General features: G+C 41.8%; 4 protein-coding genes across 5 annotated transcripts; 3 read left to right on the top strand and 1 right to left on the bottom strand.

Annotated features, from left to right (window-relative positions):
- Positions 1-292: 292 nt before the first annotated feature.
- Positions 293-8,440, bottom strand: ythdf3 (YTH N6-methyladenosine RNA binding protein F3). 2 transcript variants are annotated; one of them, XM_056364091.1, is made up of 6 exons: positions 7,844-8,440; positions 7,522-7,745; positions 7,022-7,046; positions 6,532-6,611; positions 4,594-6,252; positions 293-1,373 (listed from the first exon to the last, which is right to left on the bottom strand). In XM_056364091.1, exons 2-6 carry the CDS (start codon positions 7,543-7,545, stop codon positions 1,350-1,352), a joined length of 1,812 nt encoding a protein of 603 aa, XP_056220066.1. In that variant the 5' UTR covers positions 7,546-7,745; positions 7,844-8,440; the 3' UTR covers positions 293-1,349. The 2 variants fall into 2 exon arrangements, with proteins under 2 accessions (XP_056220066.1, XP_056220065.1); XM_056364090.1 differs by having other exon boundaries at positions 7,522-8,440.
- A 775-nt stretch (positions 8,441-9,215) lies between these two features.
- Positions 9,216-14,249, top strand: abhd10b (abhydrolase domain containing 10, depalmitoylase b). Its single transcript, XM_056364092.1, has 5 exons — positions 9,216-9,367; positions 9,804-9,990; positions 12,117-12,228; positions 13,220-13,357; positions 13,478-14,249. The coding sequence occupies exons 1-5, from the start codon at positions 9,274-9,276 to the stop codon at positions 13,817-13,819; spliced, it is 873 nt and encodes a 290-aa protein (XP_056220067.1). The 5' UTR covers positions 9,216-9,273; the 3' UTR covers positions 13,820-14,249.
- A 138-nt stretch (positions 14,250-14,387) lies between these two features.
- tagln3b (transgelin 3b) lies at positions 14,388-19,369 on the top strand. The gene is made up of 5 exons (XM_056364093.1): positions 14,388-15,663; positions 16,558-16,780; positions 17,728-17,902; positions 18,073-18,175; positions 18,278-19,369. Exons 2-5 carry the CDS (start codon positions 16,601-16,603, stop codon positions 18,417-18,419), a joined length of 600 nt encoding a protein of 199 aa, XP_056220068.1. The 5' UTR covers positions 14,388-15,663; positions 16,558-16,600; the 3' UTR covers positions 18,420-19,369.
- Positions 19,370-20,612: 1,243 nt separating this feature from the next.
- c1qtnf9 (C1q and TNF related 9) lies at positions 20,613-22,598 on the top strand. Its single transcript, XM_056364189.1, has 3 exons — positions 20,613-20,799; positions 20,921-20,983; positions 21,170-22,598. Exons 1-3 carry the CDS (start codon positions 20,613-20,615, stop codon positions 21,937-21,939), a joined length of 1,020 nt encoding a protein of 339 aa, XP_056220164.1. The 3' UTR covers positions 21,940-22,598.
- The last annotated feature ends 88 nt before the right edge of the window (positions 22,599-22,686 follow it).

Here is a 22,686-nt window from a genome sequence, read left to right on the forward strand (position 1 = left end):
TCTTCTGCTCTATTTATTGTACACCTTTGATATTTTAACTTTATGGTCAAACCCACCCTCTTGGCACCAACACACTTCACACCCACCTTCAGTAATATACTGAAATGCCAAGCTGCCATCACTGTATATACACTAGTTTATTTAGAGGCACATTAGCAAATAGAAAAGGCAGGATCTGCTTGTGCTCCAGCAGAAGAGCTCATATTTTTCCTATCACTGAGTGTGTGTGATACTGTTATATGAAGAAATACATTGGAAAGGTAAAACTAAGAGTAAAAAACACAAAACAACATTTGCGCTAAACATGGGTAATTTTTATTTAGCTAGTGAGTTACCTAGAGGAGAAAACTGTCACATCCTTGCAGTTGATGTCTTGCCGTTTTGGGGGAATCCCGGTCAAGCCGAGCAGGAACAGGATCGTCGGGGTTCTCCCAAAAGTGCTAAGAGTTGTTGAGGACAGACAGTCTGATTGAGCCTGAGGTACGGTAGAGTACATCAACATCAGAGCAAAGACAGTCACCCACAGGGCCCAGGGAGGCCACCACTAGTTGTACCAGAGCAGCAGGTTTCTCCTCAGACAAATGCACTTCAGAATGACAGAATCACAAGAGAGAGAGAGAGAGAGAGAGAAAGAGAGATAGAGAGAGAAAAAGAAAAAAAACAAAACAAAGATGCAAAGATGTGCACTGGCTGGCGCTTGCCAACGTGCTGCATAATTGTAATCTTTTGGTACACGGAAACAGATGCAGAAAGGAAGGGAACAGGTAGAGGGAGGATACATCCTATGATTGGCATGATTGTGGCTGTTTCCCAATTATTTCATCCCACCTGTCAATCATCCACAGCCTCTGTCTGAGAAGGATCAGACGGCTGAATACAGATTCGAGTACAAGATTAATTTATACATGTTGTTTAATTCTCTTCAGGAGCTAATGGAGCTCACCAATATCCCAAACATTTGAGGCATTAAAAAAATTACAAATAAGCCCGGTGAAATCTTCTGACTACTCTGGTTAGTCAGTTAGTTGCTCACAAACAAAATCAAAGAAGAACACAGAGTTAGAGAGTTAAGGGTATTGGTAGAGGCTGTTTAGAAGGACAGAAAGTGCTTTAAAGACAGAGTTTTCAAAGTGGGTTCTTTTTCTCGTGACACAGGAACACGGGGTTTGATGCACCAGTCAACAGATACAGATGAGTCCATCTATTGTCATGTTCAAGTGTTCAGATACATTGTCATCTCCAGCGGAAAGATTGTAAGAGCCTTTCCTCCTTTCCTCCTGGTTAGGCAAATTTTATTTAAGGTCCTACGTCATTAGTGTTGCAGTTCTAGCAGAGAGCTTGCTTGAAGGTTACTGTTTATTTCTATTGCGCTCCTGGCGAGAGAGAGAAAAACAAAAAACAGAAAGAGATGATCAGTGGATGGTATCAGAACAAGAGCAACAAGAGACACAAACAGCTAAGAGAGCAACATCGGAGCTGCTCCCGTGGTTATACTTCCCTGACAGATGATCAAACCCCATTTATGAAAGCAATCGATACTGATTTTACTTCTTAGACAACATGTATCGAATGAATGCCATTATTGTGTTGATCTCCATTTGTACAACATCAGCCAATGTCATTCATCACTTAGAATCGATTGGATGCTCCTATTTTGAGTACATTCATATGTGTTCTTTGAATTATACATAGAAAATATTCAATTACAACTCAAACTTCGGTAATAAATCGACAGCATCAGTCAACTCGGGGGCGGCGGTGCAGTCACAGCCTGAAAAGATCCTTTCCTGTTTCTGTAAAACTGCTCGACTTAAAGGTTCAGTTGGTTTTAACAATTTCCTTAATCTGTGCTATTTGTGCAAGGAGCCGAGTGGGTGTCTCAAAAGCTACCAAAGAGAATTAATAATACAAATGTGCCGTTGAAAGTAAACTCAGTATAAATGTTTTTCTGTCAGTTCTGGCTATTTGAGGACAGTTAGTCTGCACTTCCCATTCTCTATGGAAAGTACTGGTTTCCATACCTGGTTTCAGAGTCTGGTTTCAGTGATTTCATTTGAAGCTTAGATAGTATAGATGTAGATGACTTAAATAATAATGTATTCCAATGTGGGCACAATTTAACCAAACTTAAAAAAAGACATCACAATCTTCAAGGATAAAAATGATGATTAGATATTTACAGAAAAAAAAAGAAGAAAAAAAAAAGCATTTAACCTTCATCAACCTTCCAGGGCTCATCAGATGAAAAACACTCTAAAACAAGATGAGAACCACATATCATATTTTTGGGTTGGTCTGAAGTTGTCACTCTTGTTGTTGTTATAGTGATTTATACTACACTGGCAGGAAAACTAATCAATCACAGAAGCAAGGATATTTGGGGGCTTTTTTTCGGTTTACTGTTAAAATAAATGAGACAGAGATTATCAAGAGAGTGTCCCCTGTTTGAAAGATGGAGAGAAAATGAGTTTAGTACGCCTCAGGTATATATTAACCAGAACGTTCAGCTATGTTTACACTTGAGGCATGAGACTGCAGCCACGACTCTCGGCTTGTAGTAATAAGTCTCACTTGGCTACGGATAAACACAAAACCAGCACCACGCATACGCAAAAAATCATGAGTAATCACAACACACCTTAAATTTCAAATAATCCAGGGTGTGTTGTGTATTACAAACAAAGAGAAATGTGGTTAGAACAGTCAGTTTCTCATTAAAGACATAATGGAAAAGCCATAAAGGTCAAAATAACCCAGGGATCTTCATGGACTGATGATACGGGCTAAACTTTCAGGCTAAGTGCCATTTTTTTTTTTAGGTGGGACCGTGTGCTCTCTGAGGAGTGTTTGTCCATGTCAGTGGTCTGGGAAACATCCTGCGACACCCAGGGCCACAGTGTGACTCTGTCCCCAGAAGGGCTGTGGCCCAGGGGACAGGAACCTTCCCAAAACTCCCTTACACATCAGTAAGGTTGCAGGTCATATCAGTTATTCGATGAAAACAGAAAAAAAGAAAAGAAATTTCTTCGTAAAATGAGTCAACTGAATTTTCTTTTTATAAAAATCCTAACTTGATATTAAGTCTGATTTTCAAGTAATAAAACTCCTTCCTTGTGCGAAAAAATAAATAAATAAATAAACCCAGTTAACTGCATCTTTACTAGTATGATACAGCTATAACCATTACAGCAAACTGCCATTCGCCCCAACATGCCATGAGATTCCCTCTTACAGTACATCCAGAGGAAGGGAGGAGCTAACCTCTATGTATTAATTGCCAAATTAGTTATGCTAATAAAATCCTGCAACAACATTTAGATCTAAAGTTATCTTAAAAAACATTTTGGGACGGTGTTACAGTGCAGGTAGCTGTGCTGGTTTGACACCTCTCAAAGTTCGGGAAGGACGGCCCAAACAATAGAGAACAATTAACCTTGTCAGGCGAAGGAGGGTGAGGCCTCAGCTGGGCCGATCCTGTCATGTAGGAGGTCAGGGCTACAAAAGCAGCACAGCGCAACGCCTGCACGACGCAGGATGAAACAGGCTTTCTACTGACAGGTTGTTTTCAGAAGCCTGAAAACATTGACTTGAAATATTTATGAGAAAGTAACCCAGCGCATATTAACAAGGTCAGCAGCGAGGAGTCAATACAGCATCAATGGAGCACCAGCAGTGGGGGAGTGGGAGAAAAAAAGGAGGGGGGCAGGTCATGGGGGTTTTCTAAACGTAATTAGATTAGCATACTGGTGAATCTAAGAATGGATGCAGCAGAATGCTAGCAATGATAACATATTATCCACTGCTTGGCTGCTGTTTTTCCACAGCAGTAGCAACCCACAGAGTTTTTACTACTTAGACTAACATTTGTGGTACACCACTGTTATTACCACTGCAACATATTTTAGTTTCCCCTCTGAAGGTGCAGGCTTGCACAGTGTGTGTGCTTTTCAGAACTATGTGCACAGACAAATGTAATTAATCACGCATTTTCATCATGTGTTTTGCTAGGAAATATTTTTAAAATCAACCCTTTACAATATCTGAGGCAAACTGTGCCAACTCTGAGGCACGGTTGCAGCCAGTTTGCAGGCCGAGGGCTTATGTTGTTAAAGACTAATAAAGCATGAGGAGCCTGTGGAGAGCAGAGAGGCTTGGTGTTCAAAGGGAGATCAGTGCCTACATCTGCCTTTGTCTGAGAGAAAGAATGCCAGGAATGTGGGCTATTTCAGGAAACCTCTATGCATCTAACTCCACTCGGGCAGATCATCGCAATCTCGACAGCACAAGATGGCTGATGAGGAATCAGGGATTCCTGAACCTGCTTATGAGTAATGGTGGCATGTCAATCTGCTCACAGTCCTCGGGGAACTTCCATTTACGGCAGACAGTTCATTCAGCAACAGGATGTTACAATCTCTGTCTAAAAGCAGGTGGAACAAGATCAGCTGACTACAGTCTGGCTGTAGCCTTTAGCAGTGACTCAGTGAAAGTTAGCCTCTCTTTGAATTAAAGGGTGACTAAACGGAACTGTCTCTTGCATACAAACAAGCTATTTACAGAGGAAAGGGCTGTTTAAATGTGTGTTTATCTCACCTTCCTCAGAGCCTCCTCCTCTTCCTGACGTTTCTCATAATGTGCAAAGTCATCAAAGATTGAGGTGGTATGCTTGTAAGTGGCGATAATTTTAAGCACTTGTTTGGCCTTCTCCAGAGGCACTTCCTGAGTGTCCCTGGAGTTGGTCACTGGCTTGTTGTCATTGTTCTCCAGCCGGATGTGTCGCAGCTGGTTGTTGGGCACGTCTTTGATGAAAACCCACTTCACCTCAAACTTGCCCTTCCACTTGTCCTGAGACCAGACGCCTGCATAGGCATTGTAGTCCACCGGTGAGCGCATCTCGGCCACGCCACAGAAGTGCCCACTGCCGTTGACACTGAACAACAGGTACAGAGGCCCCTTGTTGCCCAGTGAGCGGTAGGCGCCATCCAGGCGCTTGTTGCCATGTTCTGTACTGCACCAGATAGAGTACTTGATTGAGCGGTGGATGTCATCTTCTGAATAGCTCTTGATAATGAAAACACGTCCGTTTTTCAAGTTCCAGTCAAAGTCTTTGGGGTTGTAGTTGTTGAGGGCACGCAGTTTCTCCAGCACGGGGTGCACTTCTCCAGAGCAAGGGGAGGCACTGAGAGGGACTCCCCCACCCAGACCAAAGCCCTCACCCCGGTTCCTGGGAGCCACCCAGCGGTTGGGAGGTGGGCCGGGCTGCTGGGGTTGTTGCTGATGAAGGGGCTGTGGGGGGCCAGGTTGAGAGGGGAGGTGCAGGTGCGGAGGGCCAGGGGGCAGAGGCTGGGGGTGTTGAGGGGACTGGAGAGACTGGAGCTGGAAGGGCTGGTGTTGGTGCTGGGGCTGGTGCTGAGGCTGAGGGGGCAAAGGGTTCTGCAGTAAGGGCTGGGGTTGAGCTAGGAGAGGTTGCTGCACCAGAGGCTGCGGGGGCATCATAGTCTGAGCTAATGGGGGCTTATTCAGAGAGCCCTTATCGTCCCAAGTACCAATGTTGATATTGTGCTTTATGGGAGGTGGGGGAATGGTGGCGACTCCCCCCATCCCCATGTTGGCTTTGGGTTTGACCTTGGGCTGTGGCTTGGCGGGCTTCTTGGCAATGGCTGCCCAGGAGGCAGGTTTAGGTGCTGACGAGCTGACAGACGGAGGGAGGCTATTGGCTGCCATGCTGCTCATACATGCTGTGCCTCCTAAGGGTGAGCCCACGGTTTTGGTGACAGCTGCCACCATGTCTGTACCCAGTTTTAACCCTGTCATACCCTGCTCAATGCTGTTCAGTACCGGCACCTTACTGAGCTGGGTGTCGCTTCCAAAGCCCGCTTGTCCGTCCGTGATGGCCCGACCCAGTGAGCTGGGGGCGTACCCATAGCTGTTGCTGTATACTGAGCTCTGTGTGGACTGTCCCTGAGAGACACTGGTACCCCAAGTGGAAAAGTCCGCATTACCAGGGAAGAAGTTGAAGCCATGCTGGCCAAGGAACGGAGGAGTGTTTCCCAGGGCACCTGGCTGGCTGAACACACCATCAGGGATGTAGTGCGGCTCACCATTGCTCATCTGTCCATAGGTAGTTAGGTAGGGCATGGGAGGGTCTCCTGCTGTGGACCAAGCAGCCTCTCCCAGAGAGTAAGGGAAACCAATGGATGGAGCATAGTAGCTGGGCATGTAGGGGTCAGACATTGGTGGATAGCTGTTACTCTGTATAGAGCAGAGGGACAACCAGTTAATGTCATTATAGAATCACAGGCAGTACAATTAAGAAACCAGCAACAAATGGAGTTCAACACAAAAACAGCTGAAATCTTGAGGAACAAACAAGAAAATCTCAAGCAAACTAGAATGGCAATAGCAATATGTTGCATGGCTGTCACCTCTGATATGGAACTGATTTGTTGAAAGTATGAGGTTATAGGCGGAGTACTGACCGTAACTACACATTTTTCACTCTGAACAGACTACATTAAGATATACTGTTACCTGATTTGTCTGGCCGCTTAAGTAAGGCTCAAAATCATCATCATTCACACCATCCTTTTGATGCATTGATCCGTTTTGCACTAAGGGTGGGAAAGAGAGGAGATTAAATCATCATAGAGTTAAAATGTATGTGATTCCCAAATAGTTAAAACTCAATACGTCAGCTGATATATATATATATATATATATATATATATATATATAATATATTTTTCTCACAGGTATGAAGTAGTCAGATCTAAAACTTGAGATCTCAGTGTGGTCTAACATCATTTAAAAAAAACAACAAATGCAGAATTAAGGAGTGTCAACAATGCTACCATGCTGTAGCCTATATACGCTGCATTTTCAAAGCACTATCATCAACTAACCTGATACCACGTTAGCTCGTTTGAAATGAAAACAGCCGGCACTGCCACACTGAAATACATTTTAAAAATGCGTAGGCTACTTCTGCACCATTTTTAAAATCACTGTTTAAAACCCTTACCTTTATTTCCTTGTCCTTTAGGTCTCTGAAATAATGGGCAGCACAGGAAAAAGAGATGAGACTGTTGTCAGATCACGACAGGAAACAAGAAGCGCACACACACACACATACACACACACACATACATACACACACACACACATACACACACACACACACACAGAGCCGGCTGTATCCTATATGGATTAATGTAACAGTCGACTATAGTAACCTCGGGCTCAAGCCATCAGCCCGGATGTTAACATTTACAGGTTGCTTCGCTTTAACGACCGGATGTCAAACGCTCTGACATCCAGTAAACGGTGCCGCATTGGCAACCGGCTACAGCTGGAGTTGGTTGGAAATACAGTCGGCCTACATTACAGCTAATAGCTATCACATATCAAAGACTTTTTAGCCTGTTTGATCTGGCGTGCCAAACCAGATCAAACTGTTGTCCGTAAAGTTTCATTTCGCCGCACAGCTAATTTATAGCACCGTTCAGCTGTCAATACACGAACCTGATCGACTGTGGTCGCAGACATCCTCCAGGAACCGAGACTGATCGTTGTTTGTGAGACTGTCCACGGCTTCCCCCTGCCTCTCTCTGCACTTCGGCGCTTTCCTGGCTCGTCTCTCGGGTTGTCCAATCACTCTGTTAACGTTACAAGGCGGTGTTTTCCTCCCGTGGTCAGACCTGACGACGATCTGCTTCTTCTGACGGTTACAAACGGCGACTTTGCGTCTGTGGAGAAGGCGTCAATTGATGTGTACGATCCTGCCACAGATGGTCTTTATCAGTCAATCTGAAACTGACTAGTGTCTTACTGGAATATCCCTTACCATATTCCACAATGGCGGATAGGCTCTTTACTCCCGCTTCCGTTCCGTTCTGCTGCTCCGTGACCTTCCGCCTGTGACGCTCTGAGTCATGTTACAAACTGACACTTCACATGACAGTCACAATCAAACAACAAGTTCCCCTCTACTTTCCGTTGCTATATTCTCTACCCAGGGTAATTTAAGCCTTTTACTGACCTGCTGTTACCCTAACTGATATCAGAATAATAGTCACCTCTTCACTGTGGAGCCCCTTGTGGGGTAGCTACTCCCTGCCAAACCCGGTTTTGGTTGGACGCCTGAATTTGCATGTAGATAAAATACAATAAAATAACACAAAATAAAAATTGACGCAAAAGGAAAAAAGAATACGTGCAAAGGAAGTCGTTGAAAGTCAATAATTACATTTACTCAAGCAAATGTACATGTACCTATTTATCACTTGAGTATTTTCCTGCTACTTATGTTTCACTGCATTTCAGGGGGAAATATTATACTATGGATAAAACATTTCTACTTAAAACATATGGTGAACCCATAGTATATAATGCTTTATTATGGGTTAAATTAAATAATACTTTATAATTTACATAAAATTAGCTCTTAACCAGCCACAATATTAAAATACTTACACATTAATACTAAGATTTAAAAATCTAATAACATCATACAGATCTATAATATAATAGACACAGAATCCATTTTAATAGAGGATGGATGTCAATACTTATTTCAGCTGGACTATACTGAGGAGTAACTAAGTCCAATTAAAGGTTTTTAACTTTATATGGACAAATATGTCTAGGCTTCTTATGCCTATAATAACACTTGACACCAACAAGCTTTTGGCTGCCATTATAGATAAAAGAATAACATGTTAGTGAATTGCAGAAATTTAGTATAATTTATTGGGTTTGGATCTGAGCACGAGTAACAACAAACTAAAGCAAAATATATTTTTAAAAAGTTAATAATGTTATGATATGACTGCAGAGAGCAAGCAACTCAACAACTGCTACATTTACTGCACTACAGTACAGCTTTTAGGTATTTGTACTTTACTTATCCATTTTCTGTTACAAACACTTTTACTCCATTGCATTTGTCTGGGGGCTGTAGTGGCTAATGACATTGCAAATTTAGATTTTGCATACAAAACATGTCGTCATTCCACAAAATATGGTGGATTGTGTGTATTAAACTGCTCAATTGTGCAACTGTTTGTAAAATCAGCGCCACATTGATACTACACTGTAATATTCGTCCTAATATTTAAAGTTCAAATACTTCTTCCGCCACTGCTCCACAGAACTGTAGCCTACTGTAGATGCAATGTAATGAAATGTAAAGGGACTATAACAGTTGTGCTCTGAGAGTGAACGAGAGTCACTGCTGCTACTCTCGCGATACTTCCTCAGTGGTCGCGTAACAGTATGGCAGCCGTCGCGCTGAGGTCCTGCCGCAGAGGACTTTCACAGATTTTAAGTAATGGAGGGCTCGCAGCTTTGTCTTCAAAGCGTTTGGAAGGTTTGTTTAAACTCTGCTGTTGGCGCAAGTCATTTCTCAGCAACTGTGTTTCATACTAGGGTGTTTAAACGCTCAGGGGGGGTGTGGCTCACACAGACTGCGTCGTCTTAAAAATTTAGGGCAATGTAAACGGTGCAGCGTTTGCGCCTGTCTTTGAGCGCCGCCTGCTTTGACTCTCGGTGTATTTGGAAACGCTTTTACGTTAATTAGCTTCACTTAGCTTGTGAAAATATACCAAAGTCATTGATACGTTTTGCCGATATCAATAACATGCCGACAGTTTCCCAAGTACCGGTGTGCTGTGTTCCAAATTGTGTTAAGAGAAGCCATGTCTAGTAAAATGTGGTGTGATATTGTATCCAGCAAAGCTTTTGTGTGATTTAGCTGCCTCGTCTTGTTTTGTCATAGTAGTAATACTTTGCACTGTGTCAACCAGGAGACAGAAGACACAAGTCCACAGTTCAGTATGCTTCCCGACCAGAACTTCCGAAGTTGGCATACAGAAGAGTGAAGGGGAAGAGCCCAGGTGTGGTCTTCCTCCCAGGATATGGCTCCAACATGAATGGGCAGAAAGCTGAAGCACTGGAGGAGTTCTGTAGGTCACTAGGGCACTCATATCTTAGGTAAGCCATCCAAACACAACACTCACAGAGGTATATATAGAGACCATTGCATGCTCATAACCTCACGACATTCTGATAGATCAGATCAGACAGACCTACCTCATATATACTGGTCCTGGATGACCAAGTCTTCAGGGTTTTCATTTTTTAAAGCTGAGGAATGTCTGCAATATCTTCAAAAAATACAACTTTTGAAAATATTAAACTCTATTCATATTGTTTTGTACATAAAACTCAACACAGTTGATCTAAAGTGAGTTACAGGGTTGCAATGAACAAAAATATCATACATGAACTGGAAAAGATGCATGCACCCACCACACACCCACAGTTACACTCCTACAGTTCTGCTCAGTGAACAAGAGATCAAGCACAAGTAGACAATAAGCAAAATGTGTATTTAGTTTAGATAATAAATAGAAGGAAGAAGTTGTATTTCTACTGGGCAGCCACAGAAAAGACCCTGCCACCATAAGATTAAGTTAGATTTAGAGGTTTTCTTACTTTTAATGAACAACAAAAAATGTGACTGAGCAAAAATGGCATGTATCTTACTATAAATAATAACTTAAATTGATATGCTGTCTGATTTTGATGCATTATGGAGCCACATAAAAATAGATACTGTGGCAAGAAAATATGTATATATGTATATATATTTTGTCTTAAAATATGGTCAGATCTTCATCCAAGTTACAATTATGAACAAATACAATCTATTTTAACTAAAAACACACAAATCATCGTATTGTTCAAATCATTCAAAGATTCACAGTGTGGGCTGGAAACAGTATGTGAACATCTCAGCTTATGGCAGTTTTTAAAACTGTATTCCAGTCCATGAAACCATGTTGGAGGTGTGGGTTAGAGCTACTTTAACTAAAAAAAAAGATAAAAGAACCACCTAAACATTTTGAGTTAGTTATTCACAAGAAACATCTGCTGGTGTGAACTCTGCCTCACCAATAAGATCCTCTGAAGACTTACGATCAAGAATTGTTGATTTGCCGATAGCTTACAAAAGCTTGCATGAGGCTTACAAAGTCATCTCAAAAGACTTTAGATAATCATCAGTCCACAGTTAGACAAACTGTCTATAAATGAAGATGATTTAGGTCTGTGGCTACTCTCCCTAGAAGTGGGCGCACAGCTAAGATGATTCCAAAAGCACAATGCAGAACGCTCGGTAACAACACAGAGGAAGCTGCTGCTCTCTAAAAAAAATTTAAAAAAAAAAAACACCACTGCATCCCTCAAGTTTGCCAAGGAGCCACTTGACACTCCACAATGCGACTGGGAAAATGTTTTATGGACTGATGAAACTTATGTTAAATTGTTTGTGAAGAACATGCAGCACTATGTATGATGAAAAATACCAACATGGAAACATTATCTGAAACATGAAGTAGGGTGCAGGGAACATCCTGATTTTGGGTTTTTTCTTCTGCCTCTGGGCTCGACAGCTCGACGTCATCGAGGGGAAAATGAATTCCTAAGTTTATCAAGGTCTCTTACAGGATAATGTCAGGGTGGCTGTCCACCTGCTGAAGCTCAGTAGAAGCTGAGTGATGCAGCAGCAAAATTATCTTAAACATCAAAGTAAATCTACTACAGAATGACTTCAGAAAAAGAAACTTCATCTTGTGGAGTGGCCAGGTCAGAGCCAGATCTTAAACTAGTAGAGATACTGTGGAATAACCTGAAGAGAGCTGCTCACGCCAGCTATCCTAAGAAAATGTCTGAGCTGAAGCAGTTCTATAAGGAAGAATGGTCCAGAATTCCTCCTGAACATTGTGTCGCTTTAATTTTCTGTTAAACGACAGACTGATAAATCAATGGATCATTTCAGTATTTGAAGAATACCTCCAACCATTCCAGACTTCTCATCGTTCTGTAAAGCCTCCATTGCTGCTGTGGTTGGATATCAAAAACATGGCTCCATAGCGCTAAGAACATAAAGGCCCAGTCCCATGTTGATTGCAGTATGTGACTGATGTATTTTACTCATTATTTCTACAAAAAAAAAATCAACTAAACACCAAAACAAACTTGTCTGTGACCTTGTCATGTTGTGTTTTACCCTCTGATACTAATGGCCATCGGCTGTTCTATTTATATTTTCCCAGGTTTGACTACACAGGACATGGGGCCTCAGAGGGGGTGTTCGCAGAAGGAACTATTGGTACCTGGAAAAAAGACGTCCTTTTTGTGTTGGATGAGTTAGCAGAGGGGCCACAGGTAAAGTGACATGCCCATTTGGAAGTGACTGGTGGTTAGTAAGCAATAAAGTTACGACAACATTGCTCAATAGGGATGGGAATTGAGAGTTGGTTTCTATTTGGAACAGGTTTCAAATTATCAGGTTCCTGAGAACCATCTTGCTCTGACACTGTCAGTTATGAATTTCTGTGCACTGCGAACCACAACTTAATGACTGAAATCATGCGCTAGGGAATATGCACTGTCTAGGTGTTTTAAAATGTATAGTTTTTTATCATTTAATTGTATTTTAACAGATTGGACAAAAAGAGAAAAAGGCAAGGTATAAATATGGATTTCAGTCTTGAGTTACAGGGTTATATTTGTTCATTGTACATGCATTAAATCACAGGAATACGTTTTTAAATAAACTGCAGTCAAGTGCAGCATTCTTTCACAGTACAAAAGTGTCTGTGTTGCCGTCCATGAAATCTCCCAGTTAAAATATTTCCATTCTGTATTATGTCCACATCAGAGCCACACAGGCAGCCTTAGCTCTGACAATTTTTTCATGGAAAAGGGAAATTAAAAACACTTGTTTTGCAAAAACAATATAAGAATTCTGATGTTTGATTCACATTGTAGTTCCACACCACTAGTGAATTATTATAGCGATAAATCAATTGACATAAAATTAACATTATAAAACCTGTATTTAAAACCAGTTTGCTCTCAATAAATTGCCAAAAAAGAGAATATATAAGAGAATTGGATCAAACAGCAGAATCAATATTCAGAATTGGAATTAAAGTCCTTTTAACCTAGTATTTAATGTGTGTATTCCTCCATGTCTCCAGACAGTGGCACTGTGTTACCATATTTGTGATGTTATTAGCCCTCCACTATTAGACTGCATGAATCTGGTGGTGTCTTTATGGAATGTTTTTAAGGTTTTTTTCCATTTATTTCTTTATTAATCAATGTGTCATTTGATTTACAGTTTATTTATCGGGGGTTTGCTTATTTATAGATAATGGTGGGTTCCAGTATAGGCGGTTGGCTCATGCTATTGGCAGCCATTGCAAGACCAGAGAAGACTGCTGCACTGGTGGGCATCTCCACTGCTGCTGATCACATTGTCACATCATTCAACACTCTTCCTCTGGAGGTAGGAACATATGATATTATTATATACATCCAGTTCCTTTTGTCATTTAGTTTGAAAGTTTGCTGGCATTTCATTGAGTGACGATTTCTAAGTGCGATTTGTCCATGTTTGAATTTGCAGGCACGCAAGGAGTTTGAGGAAAAGGGGGAGTGGACAGTGCCCACCAAACATTCAGAGGAGGGCGTTTATAAGTTTAGCATGAACTTTCTGCGTGAGGCAGAGAATCACTGTGTGCTCCAGAGTCCCATCCCCATCACTTGTCCCGTGCGGCTGATCCATGGGCTCAAAGATGAGGACGTACCCTGGCACATCTCCATGCAGGTTGCAGAACGCGTCCTCAGTCCTGATGTGGATGTCATCCTTCGGCGGCACGGCCAGCACCGTATGTCTGAGAAGGAAGACATCAAACTCATGGTCTACACTATTGACGATCTCATAGACAAGCTGACCACTATGGTCTGAGTAAGGGATGGGAGAGTGAGCTTGAGAGGTTGCTGGGTTAGGGAGAGATGGACTGTGTTTACTGGCAAGTCAACCCTCAAGAAAATTACCAAACAATGGCATGTTTCTCTGCCAAATATGACCTTTATCCATCTCCGTTATCCTCCCCGTACTTCATCTGTCATTTTCACATGCCGTTACAGTGCAAACTATATTTAAAGGGACCTCTCCTGTTAGCTGTTCCCTTATATCTTCAGGTTGCATTTGTGCGTGTTCCAGGTTATTATGTTGACTGTTATGTTGGTCAGCCATTGTTAGGTCTGCCATTTGCTGCTGTCTCTGCCACTGTTCTTACTGTTTTCCCTCCCTCTTTAATTAGATGCATAGTTTTCCTGTGCCTTTTTTAATCACTTTTCACCCTTTTTGGCCAATAAAACCTCTGCACACTAGAGTGCAGGTCTCAGTCTGTTACCACAACTAATACACTATGATCAACTGACACACAACTGTCTTCATGAATTATGACAAGGTTAACATGCATACAATGTAGTAGTAGCAGTAGTAGTATTTACTACTGTACTGTTAAGTATGAGAGGCTTTTCTTAAATATTTCTTATGAAAGTTGTACTTTTTTAAAATGTCAAACTCAGATAAAAAATGATAAAAAAATTAGCATGTCAACACAGTGAAACATAGTTGTACAAAGTGAGTCAAAATCATCAAGGGTTGTAGGCTACAGCCATGCAAGGTTTATTTTTGCTAGCAGGACATTCTGTTACATGACTCCCCATACCTGTTGGCCTTTAGCCAGAGAGAGACCTGCTGAATGGAGCCACTGGGCTGTTGATTATTAACATGTAATTGGCCACTAGCTGCACTATGCTCAATGGGGCAAAACCAACCACTTAACTCTCTCATGTCTGCTTAACTGCAGCTCTGACCTTTTAACTCATGGTTGAGCTATGTAGTCATTCATTTTGTGCATCAAAACTTAAGATCACACAGATTTATGGGCGCACGCTGCATAATTGTAATGCAAGCAGAAGAGATGGTACAGAAAGGCATTGCATATGGTGATGTTGCTCCGTTTGCTATCGTTTTCACATAAAGCAGATTTGTGCAACTCACAGCCTTGTTTACCAGGAAATCATTTCCAAGTATGCCACATTTTAATTGTTTGTTGACTAGTTGCTTAAAATAAGGCAGCATGCGCTCCATATTGAGCCACAGCACTCAGCAAACAGCATTTCCCCAGATCATTTATCTACCACAAAAAAACTCAAATTCAATAAGCAAAGAGAAATGGCTCTCATTACAAGAGATAGATGCTGTAACAAACAATAACCCGTAGTGTCAGACAAATGATAAGTCAGGAGGGAGAGCAACTGTTTAAAAAAACTATCCCAAAAGACAACATAGGCAAAAATCCTCTCTGCTTAGGTGCCATTCAGCAAGAATTTACCAGTTATAATGAAGTACAGATGGGACTTTTTATATTGTACAGTACAGACTTCACCTCTCAGAAAAGAGTTTAGAAAGCAGCTAAATTAATTTGGCACCATCATGTGCCTTTGCTTACTGAAGGTCAGTCCATGCTGCCTAAAACTGAACATGCACTACAGTGACCACTGTCCGGGAGCGGTGTCAGATCGCATCGTGTGTTGAGAGTCTCTCGGGACCCCTCCTGGAGGAGCTGGCATATAAAACGAGCGACTCGCCCCTCCCGGACAAAGTGAGATTCAGCCTGGCTCGACGCGCCTGTGCTGCGTTTCATGGATGCTTCAGCACTTCAGCATCCTCAGCCCTGCCCAGCTCAGCGGAATTAACGCTGTGTTACCGGACGAATAACCGCTCTCTGCTCTTTAGTAAGTGCTCGTAGTCTTCCTTCAGTGCATGACATGTTGGATATATTAATGTTTATGTAACAGATGCGGTGTCGCAGCCAGTGTGTGAGCTTTGCGCAGTTGCCTTTTGCTTTGCAAAAATGTTCCATGTTTTTAAAAAGCTGCAGAATGCGTAGCAATGTGGTGTCGTAACTAACATTAGATGGCGGGACTTTATTTGAATTTGCTGAATTTAACTTAGGGAAGTGCGTCCTACAAGAGATGCAGCGAAGACAATCAAATGAAAAATTAACACAACATGCGGCAAAGAAGACTGACGTAATTTAATTAAAGTGGATTACAGGCTAAATATAGAGACGTTGTACATTTTGTGAATGCATGTTTTGTAAGAGGGTAAACTTTATTAAAATACATTTGATTATTTAATTTGCGTCACGACTGCCTACTGTCGGTCATACCGAAACCATCATCCCATGTACAGCGAAATCACGGCAAACAGCGTGCCGGAAACAGGCTTGATTGTTACCATAGCAATAAGAGGGCTGGTCCCTGCTCGGGACAGATGCCAGGGGACCACACCCTTCCCCGTTACAGCCTCCAGAGATGCGCCTGGGTGGACTGCTGAGCTGGAAGGGAGACAGGTGCTGTTGGAGAGAGGGAACCCTGGCTTTTTGGCTTTTTCTTCAGACACTGAAGTGGTTTATGGTCATGCTCTAATGCAACAGATTTACAGAGAATATTTGAACTCTAAAAATAACTGTGTTATCCTGTTGCCATTTAATCAGGATTATTCACTAAAATCTCTCTAATATGCTAAAATGGGTCGGTCTATACTATGAACATGAGCCTGATGTTTTTCAGAGTATTTCAGCAGTTTGTTGGAGAATAATACTGTGTACCATGTGTTCTCCTTAGAGCTACTATATACTACATATACTAGAGTGTTGCTGGTGCTGCCATGGCGAACAGAGGGCCCAGCTATGGACTGAGCCGGGAGGTGCAGGAGAAGATCGACCAGAAGTACGACCCAGACCTGGAGCAGAGGTTGGTGGATTGGATAGTTGCACAGTGTGGAGGAAACCTGGAGAGACCACAGGCGGGCAAACAGAACTTCCAGAAGTGGCTGATGGATGGGACAGTGAGTGGCTGCAGTACTTGCACTTAAAATAGTAGTTATGATTGAATTATTTAAGATATAGTGTGATAGGTCTACCAGCTCTGTCAGATTTAAAGAGACCATGAAGTAAAAAAGACTAATATATGCAACCATATTTATGTGCCCAGTAATTTTTGAAGGCTTGAGTAAATAACATTAGTCTTAAGTTACAGTACTGGGACATTTATTTTCCCTTATAATGTGAAATAATGGACCATTATCATTATCATCACTCCCAACTGAAACTGAGTGTAGAGAAGAGGACTGTGTTGTGTCTTACTGAAAAATAATTTTCAGCAAACAGTGAAGTTTAAGTCGGTAACTGTTGCGATCATTGCTTTGCAAACTTAAAATTTTAAAGTGAGTCACTCTGGGGGCTTTTAATGGAAAAATGGAAAACTCCTCTGTCTCTACACTGAAAATACTTTGCACTGTAAGATCTAATTAACAGCCAATTATAAAAAATGCACCCAGCTCAGTGGTGCAGTGTGTTCTTGCTTGACATTCCAGCTGACTCTGATGTTAAAAAATCATTCAGTGAAATCCTTCATAGATGAGGCGGAGGCATCGGTTTCTGCACCAGCAATTAACTCAGCAAAGAAGGATGCTATTCAGCCACAAGACATTACATTATCAATCCCAAATTGACTTAGACTTTTTTCACACAATTACAAATCATCTCAGTTTTCAATAACTGCAAATGCATTTTCATATTGCATCCCCAAGGGCATGACAACAGTTACTCAAAATAACAAGAAAAGATGAGAGAAAGCTGTTACACCAAAAATATCAAGTATGCCATCCATACATGGCAACTAAGAGTGTCTTAGGGTGACCTATCCCTTTAAGAAGCCTCGGCTGTCAGTATGGTCTGGTCAGTGTGTCATTTAAATTTTATCAAGCCAGTTTTCTGACCTCCTTTACCCTAGATCCTCTGTAGACTCATCAACAGCCTTTATCCAAGGGGGAAGGAGCCCGTCAAGAAGATCCCAGAGACTCAAATGGCCTTCAAACAAATGGAGAAGATCTCTCAGTTCCTGCAGGCTTCCGAAGCTTACGGAGTGACAACCACTGACATCTTTCAAACCGTCGATCTCTGGGAAGGTAAAGAGTTCTCACAAAACCAAGATGACACTCCCAGTTTTGCATCTGATGACCACATTTTTTGTCCCATCTGTCACCGGGGGGAGCATATATTAATTTGTGTCAGTTGCAGTGGTAAGCTGTTGTCACTACAGGCGGAAAATAAAATTATCCTGTTACTCTGACCATAGGAAAGGACATGGCAGCAGTGCAAAGGACCCTAATGGCTCTGGGGAGTGTGGCCGTCACTAAGGACGACGGCCATTACAGAGGTGACCACGACTGGTTCCATAGGTAAAGAGAAGGATGACTTTAACATAAGACCATTCTTCACAACTGTATAAACATGAAGCTTTTTTCTTTACCTCACCTTTGAATTGTTTTATGTGTGTGTAGGAAAGCCCAGGGGTATCGACGAGAGTTCACCGAAGAGCAGCTGCGTCAAGGACAGAGTTTGATTGGCCTGCAGATGGGCAGCAACCGCGGGGCTTCCCAAGCCGGCATGACGGGCTACGGTATGCACCGTCAGATCATGTAGACCACCTACTACCTAACCTCCTCTGCTTCCAGACCCTTATTTTCTACTAATACCACAAATGTTGTAGCCCCAAAACCTACCTATCCTTTGTAGCACCTGCCGTGTTAACCTCAACCTCCCTGGAATTGCTGCTTTTCCCCAGACAGAGTGTTCAATCCGCATCCTAAAAAAATGATGTCAAATGCTGTAGATCTCCGTCTAGCTATCTTCCTCTTCCTCTCCCCTTATGCCATGTGCTATTCCCTCCTCAGCTTTATTGACTCTGTTTCCTGATTTTCCATGTCCAAATGATTACTTGATGTGAAACTCGAAGTCATTCAACATCAATTTAGTCGTATAGAGAACTAAAGATTGAAATCTCCTTACAAAACAGGCCATCAGTGTTATACATATTTTGCATATTTTAAATCGGAAATACTGTAAGACACTGTTACAGCATGTTGAGTGCTATTTATTTGTATTTATGTATTCTTTTATTTAAATGTATCATTGGTCATTGTTTTAGGATTTGTTCTGTTACTGTGTAATTATTTTGCCTTAAACCTAATGGCTCAATGACTGACGATGTCTCTGCTATCTTGTCTGAAGACTTGTTGCAGTATCCTCTGTAACCAAATCAACCTCACGTTGTGCCTGGTTATGGGACTACAGAGACTAGGTCCTGATATATTGGCCTCAAATTATAAATGAATTTCATTCCTTCTGAGCCATGCCCTTGTTATTTGTTAGATTACATCTTTGTCCGTGATGTGTCCATTTTGTTGTCCAAGCAAGTACATCAATGTGCAGCAGCCAACATGTATGACAGTGAAGTTTCTGTTTTTGGTGCCAGGTAAAGACATTGCTTGAATGTGCACATTTATGTATTGTCATGTTTATATTTTTAAATATATTTATATCTGAAGGCTTGTGAGAAGAATTATTGAAAAAATAAAGTATGTGAACATGTATTGGTGTCCTTGTAACACACAAGCTGGGTATCTTGATAGCTGGGAGGGGAGCTATAGCTGGTGTGTTTGGTTTTTAGTTTTTTTTTTCCTTATCTTGGTTTTATGTTCCAGCTCCTCCCTTGCGGCCCATCCCTCCTGTCTCTCCCCACTGTACACAATCTAATAAAGCTAATAAAGCAGTATGGCATAATAACGACGTCTCAGCCACCAGATAGGCCTGATTCAAGCTTGTGTGCCAGAAAACCTCTGCCTTGCCGAGTGACCTTGAGTAAGATATTAAATCCCCACCTGCTCCAGACGTGCTGCTTAATAGCTGATCTAACATCTGTATACTTTTGCAGACGGCCTAGAAAAAACGAGACAGTAAAACTACCACAGAATGTTTCTAGGAATGGTTGTGCATCTCTGTTTTTTTTAAGGTGACCAAAATGCCTGGTTTGAACATGGGCAACTCACGGGTCTAGCATCTAAATAACATCTGAGGTGTGAGGCTGAGCAGAAATGCTTGTCTAAGGCATTCTAGTGACATTGGGCTACGCTTTGGAGCACAAAAGGTCACATTTGATGTCAGCGATCCAGTTTATAGGGTCAGTTGTTACTGACCGTTGGCATTTCAAAGAGCACATATGAGAAAAGCATGCATGAATTAGCATTTTAGCTTTTTATTAGCATACCATGACTCAAGAGAGCCCATTAAAGTGCTGCCATTTGAATCTTGGACAAAAACAGCAGGTCATATTATTCTAAGGCATGAATCCCTAATGCCATCTTTTTTATTGCTCTATTGAAAATAAGACGTCCTGCCATGGAAATAGTAACAGCATGTAATCATTAGCTCAAGTTTAATATCCTGTTTTTATTCACTGTATAGGAAGGCAGTACATGTGAAACTATGTGGCCTTCTGCATGTCTGGCCCTCACATACACTTTGAGTGAGCTTATTATTAGCCTCAACCAAACCGGTGACGTGTCTGAGTGGCACGTGATGTCTAACTGACTCAATAAGTAAGCCAAAAACACAGTCAGACCAATGAAAAGGCTTTGACAGGACTGAAGTCATCCCTGTCCAAAGTTCTTGTCCATCTTGTGTTTTCTTTGGTTGGTGTCCTGGTTGTCTTTTGTTCCACTGTGCTCTTTTGTATGCATGTGGTTATGAGGCCAACCATGCACCTGCTTTAACTTTGAGTCTAAAAGTTTTTGCATTGAGGGATATTAGTTTTGTGAGACAGGTGCATCAAAGACAATGTTGCAGCTGACCTTTAGGACTACTCTTTTGCTCCTTCTGTTGGCGATCCGGTGTGTTGCACAGGAACAAACCCAAACTAAAGGCTGTGTTTGTGGATACCCCGGAATACCAGGGGACCCTGGGCACAATGGCTCACCCGGTAGAGATGGGCGAGATGGAATTAGAGGGGAAAAAGGTGATCAAGGTAAGTTTAGACATGAAAATATCTCCTTTAGAACTTCACTATGTGCGCATTTTCCTACATGTTTAAGCCTCAATGTCACAATATATAATAATAATATTATTTATCAATTTTCCATGAAAAGGTGCAGCGGGTCCTATTGGACCAGCAGGCAATAATGGCTACAAGGGAGACAAAGGGGAACTTGGTATGTACATTCAGATTAAAATAAAATAACCTTTTAGAACATTTATTTATTTGCACATGCTTTAAAGTAGTTTATTGACCTTTATCTGGCTTTCTGGAATATGTAGATACTGTATAGTAAACTCTGTATACGCTTCTACACAGTATAGAAGGACAGAAGGGATTAATGTCTGCTTGTCATTTACAGGTGCAGTTGGCCCAGCAGGGCTCAAAGGAAAAAGGGGAGATAATGGAGAAAGGGGGCCTCCTGGGAAAATGGGGCCCCAAGGAGTCCAAGGGCCGATAGGCCTGAAAGGAAATAAGGGAGAACTTGGGCTGCGTGGACCCCAAGGGCCTAAAGGTGATTTGGGGATTCCTGGACCAGAGGGGCAAAAGGGGGAAACTGGCCTTCGAGGTGACAGAGGCATTCAGGGACCTTTGGGACCACCTGGTAGGCCAGGCCCAAAGGGGGAAATTGGCGTTCCAGGACACAAAGGCAACATTGGTTATCGTGGGGACAGGGGCACTCGAGGAGAGAAGGGTGATAGGGGCGAGAAGGGAGATGCACTTGTTATCTCGAAAAGCGCCTTCTGTGTGGGACTGACAGCACTAACTAAACTCCCAGCAGCCAATGCACCCATACGGTTTGACAGGATTATTTACAACCAGCAGAATCACTATGATCCACAAACAGGAAGATTCACATGCTCTGTAGCAGGAGCTTACTATTTCACCTACCACATCACTGTGTTCTCCAGAAACGTGAAGGTGGTTCTAATGAAGAATGGGGCAAAGATCATCCACACCACTGATAACTACCAGAGCAGTGAGGACCAGGCAGCGGGTGGCGCTGTGCTGCACCTGGAGATTGGTGATAAGGTGTGGCTGCAGGTGGCTGGAGGAGAGCTGTACAATGGGCTCTTTGCTGATGAAGATGATGACACTACCTTCTCTGGGTTTTTAATCTTTTCAGCTTGATTACTTTATAATTTCTGGTATCAGAAAAAAAAATTGATTTTGAAAAATTAGGGAGAGATTGCACTGCTGTTTACTCAAGGACTATACTGAAGCACAAATTTCAGGTATCTGTACTTTACTTGAGTATTTCCCTTTTATGCTACTTCTTCTACACTATATTTCAGAGGGAAAAGGTAGATGTTTTACACCACTACATTTACTTTAACTGCACATAAAGTAATAAAGATTTTACATGCAAAACGCGACAGGCATATGAGTACAATTCATCATCATAGATTAAGTAAGTAGTTCAAAACAGCTCTATCTTAACAAACCACAGGAATAAAATGCATTTTGTACATGAAGGCATCAGTGCAATTTTACATGGGCAATTTTGCTGCATTATTTTTGTTTTTTGATACTTTAAGTGCATTTTGCTGATAATACTTCCAGGCTTTTACTTATGTAGAATTTTGAATACAGGACTTTCACTTGTTTTGGAGTTTAACTTAGGTAAAGATGATTTTTCTCCTCACCACTGTTGGTGGACTGTTCTCAGTCACATGTTATTGTATCAAAATGTCAGTATCTGCCTGTAAATGAAATATATATTCAAAGATGACTTGGCTTGGCTTTCTATTTTTACCTCTGCTTTCGTCTCACTTGATTGGTGTCTTACAATAAAGAGCAACTATTTCTAAGTCATCCTTTCTTCCTCTGGTATTTGGGGACAGGCATGCACAAAAAAAATACCCGAGGTATTACTTG

The sequence above is a fragment of the Seriola aureovittata genome, chromosome 20, assembly GCF_021018895.1.
Source record: "Seriola aureovittata isolate HTS-2021-v1 ecotype China chromosome 20, ASM2101889v1, whole genome shotgun sequence".
Classification (NCBI taxonomy): Eukaryota; Metazoa; Chordata; class Actinopteri; order Carangiformes; family Carangidae; genus Seriola; species Seriola aureovittata.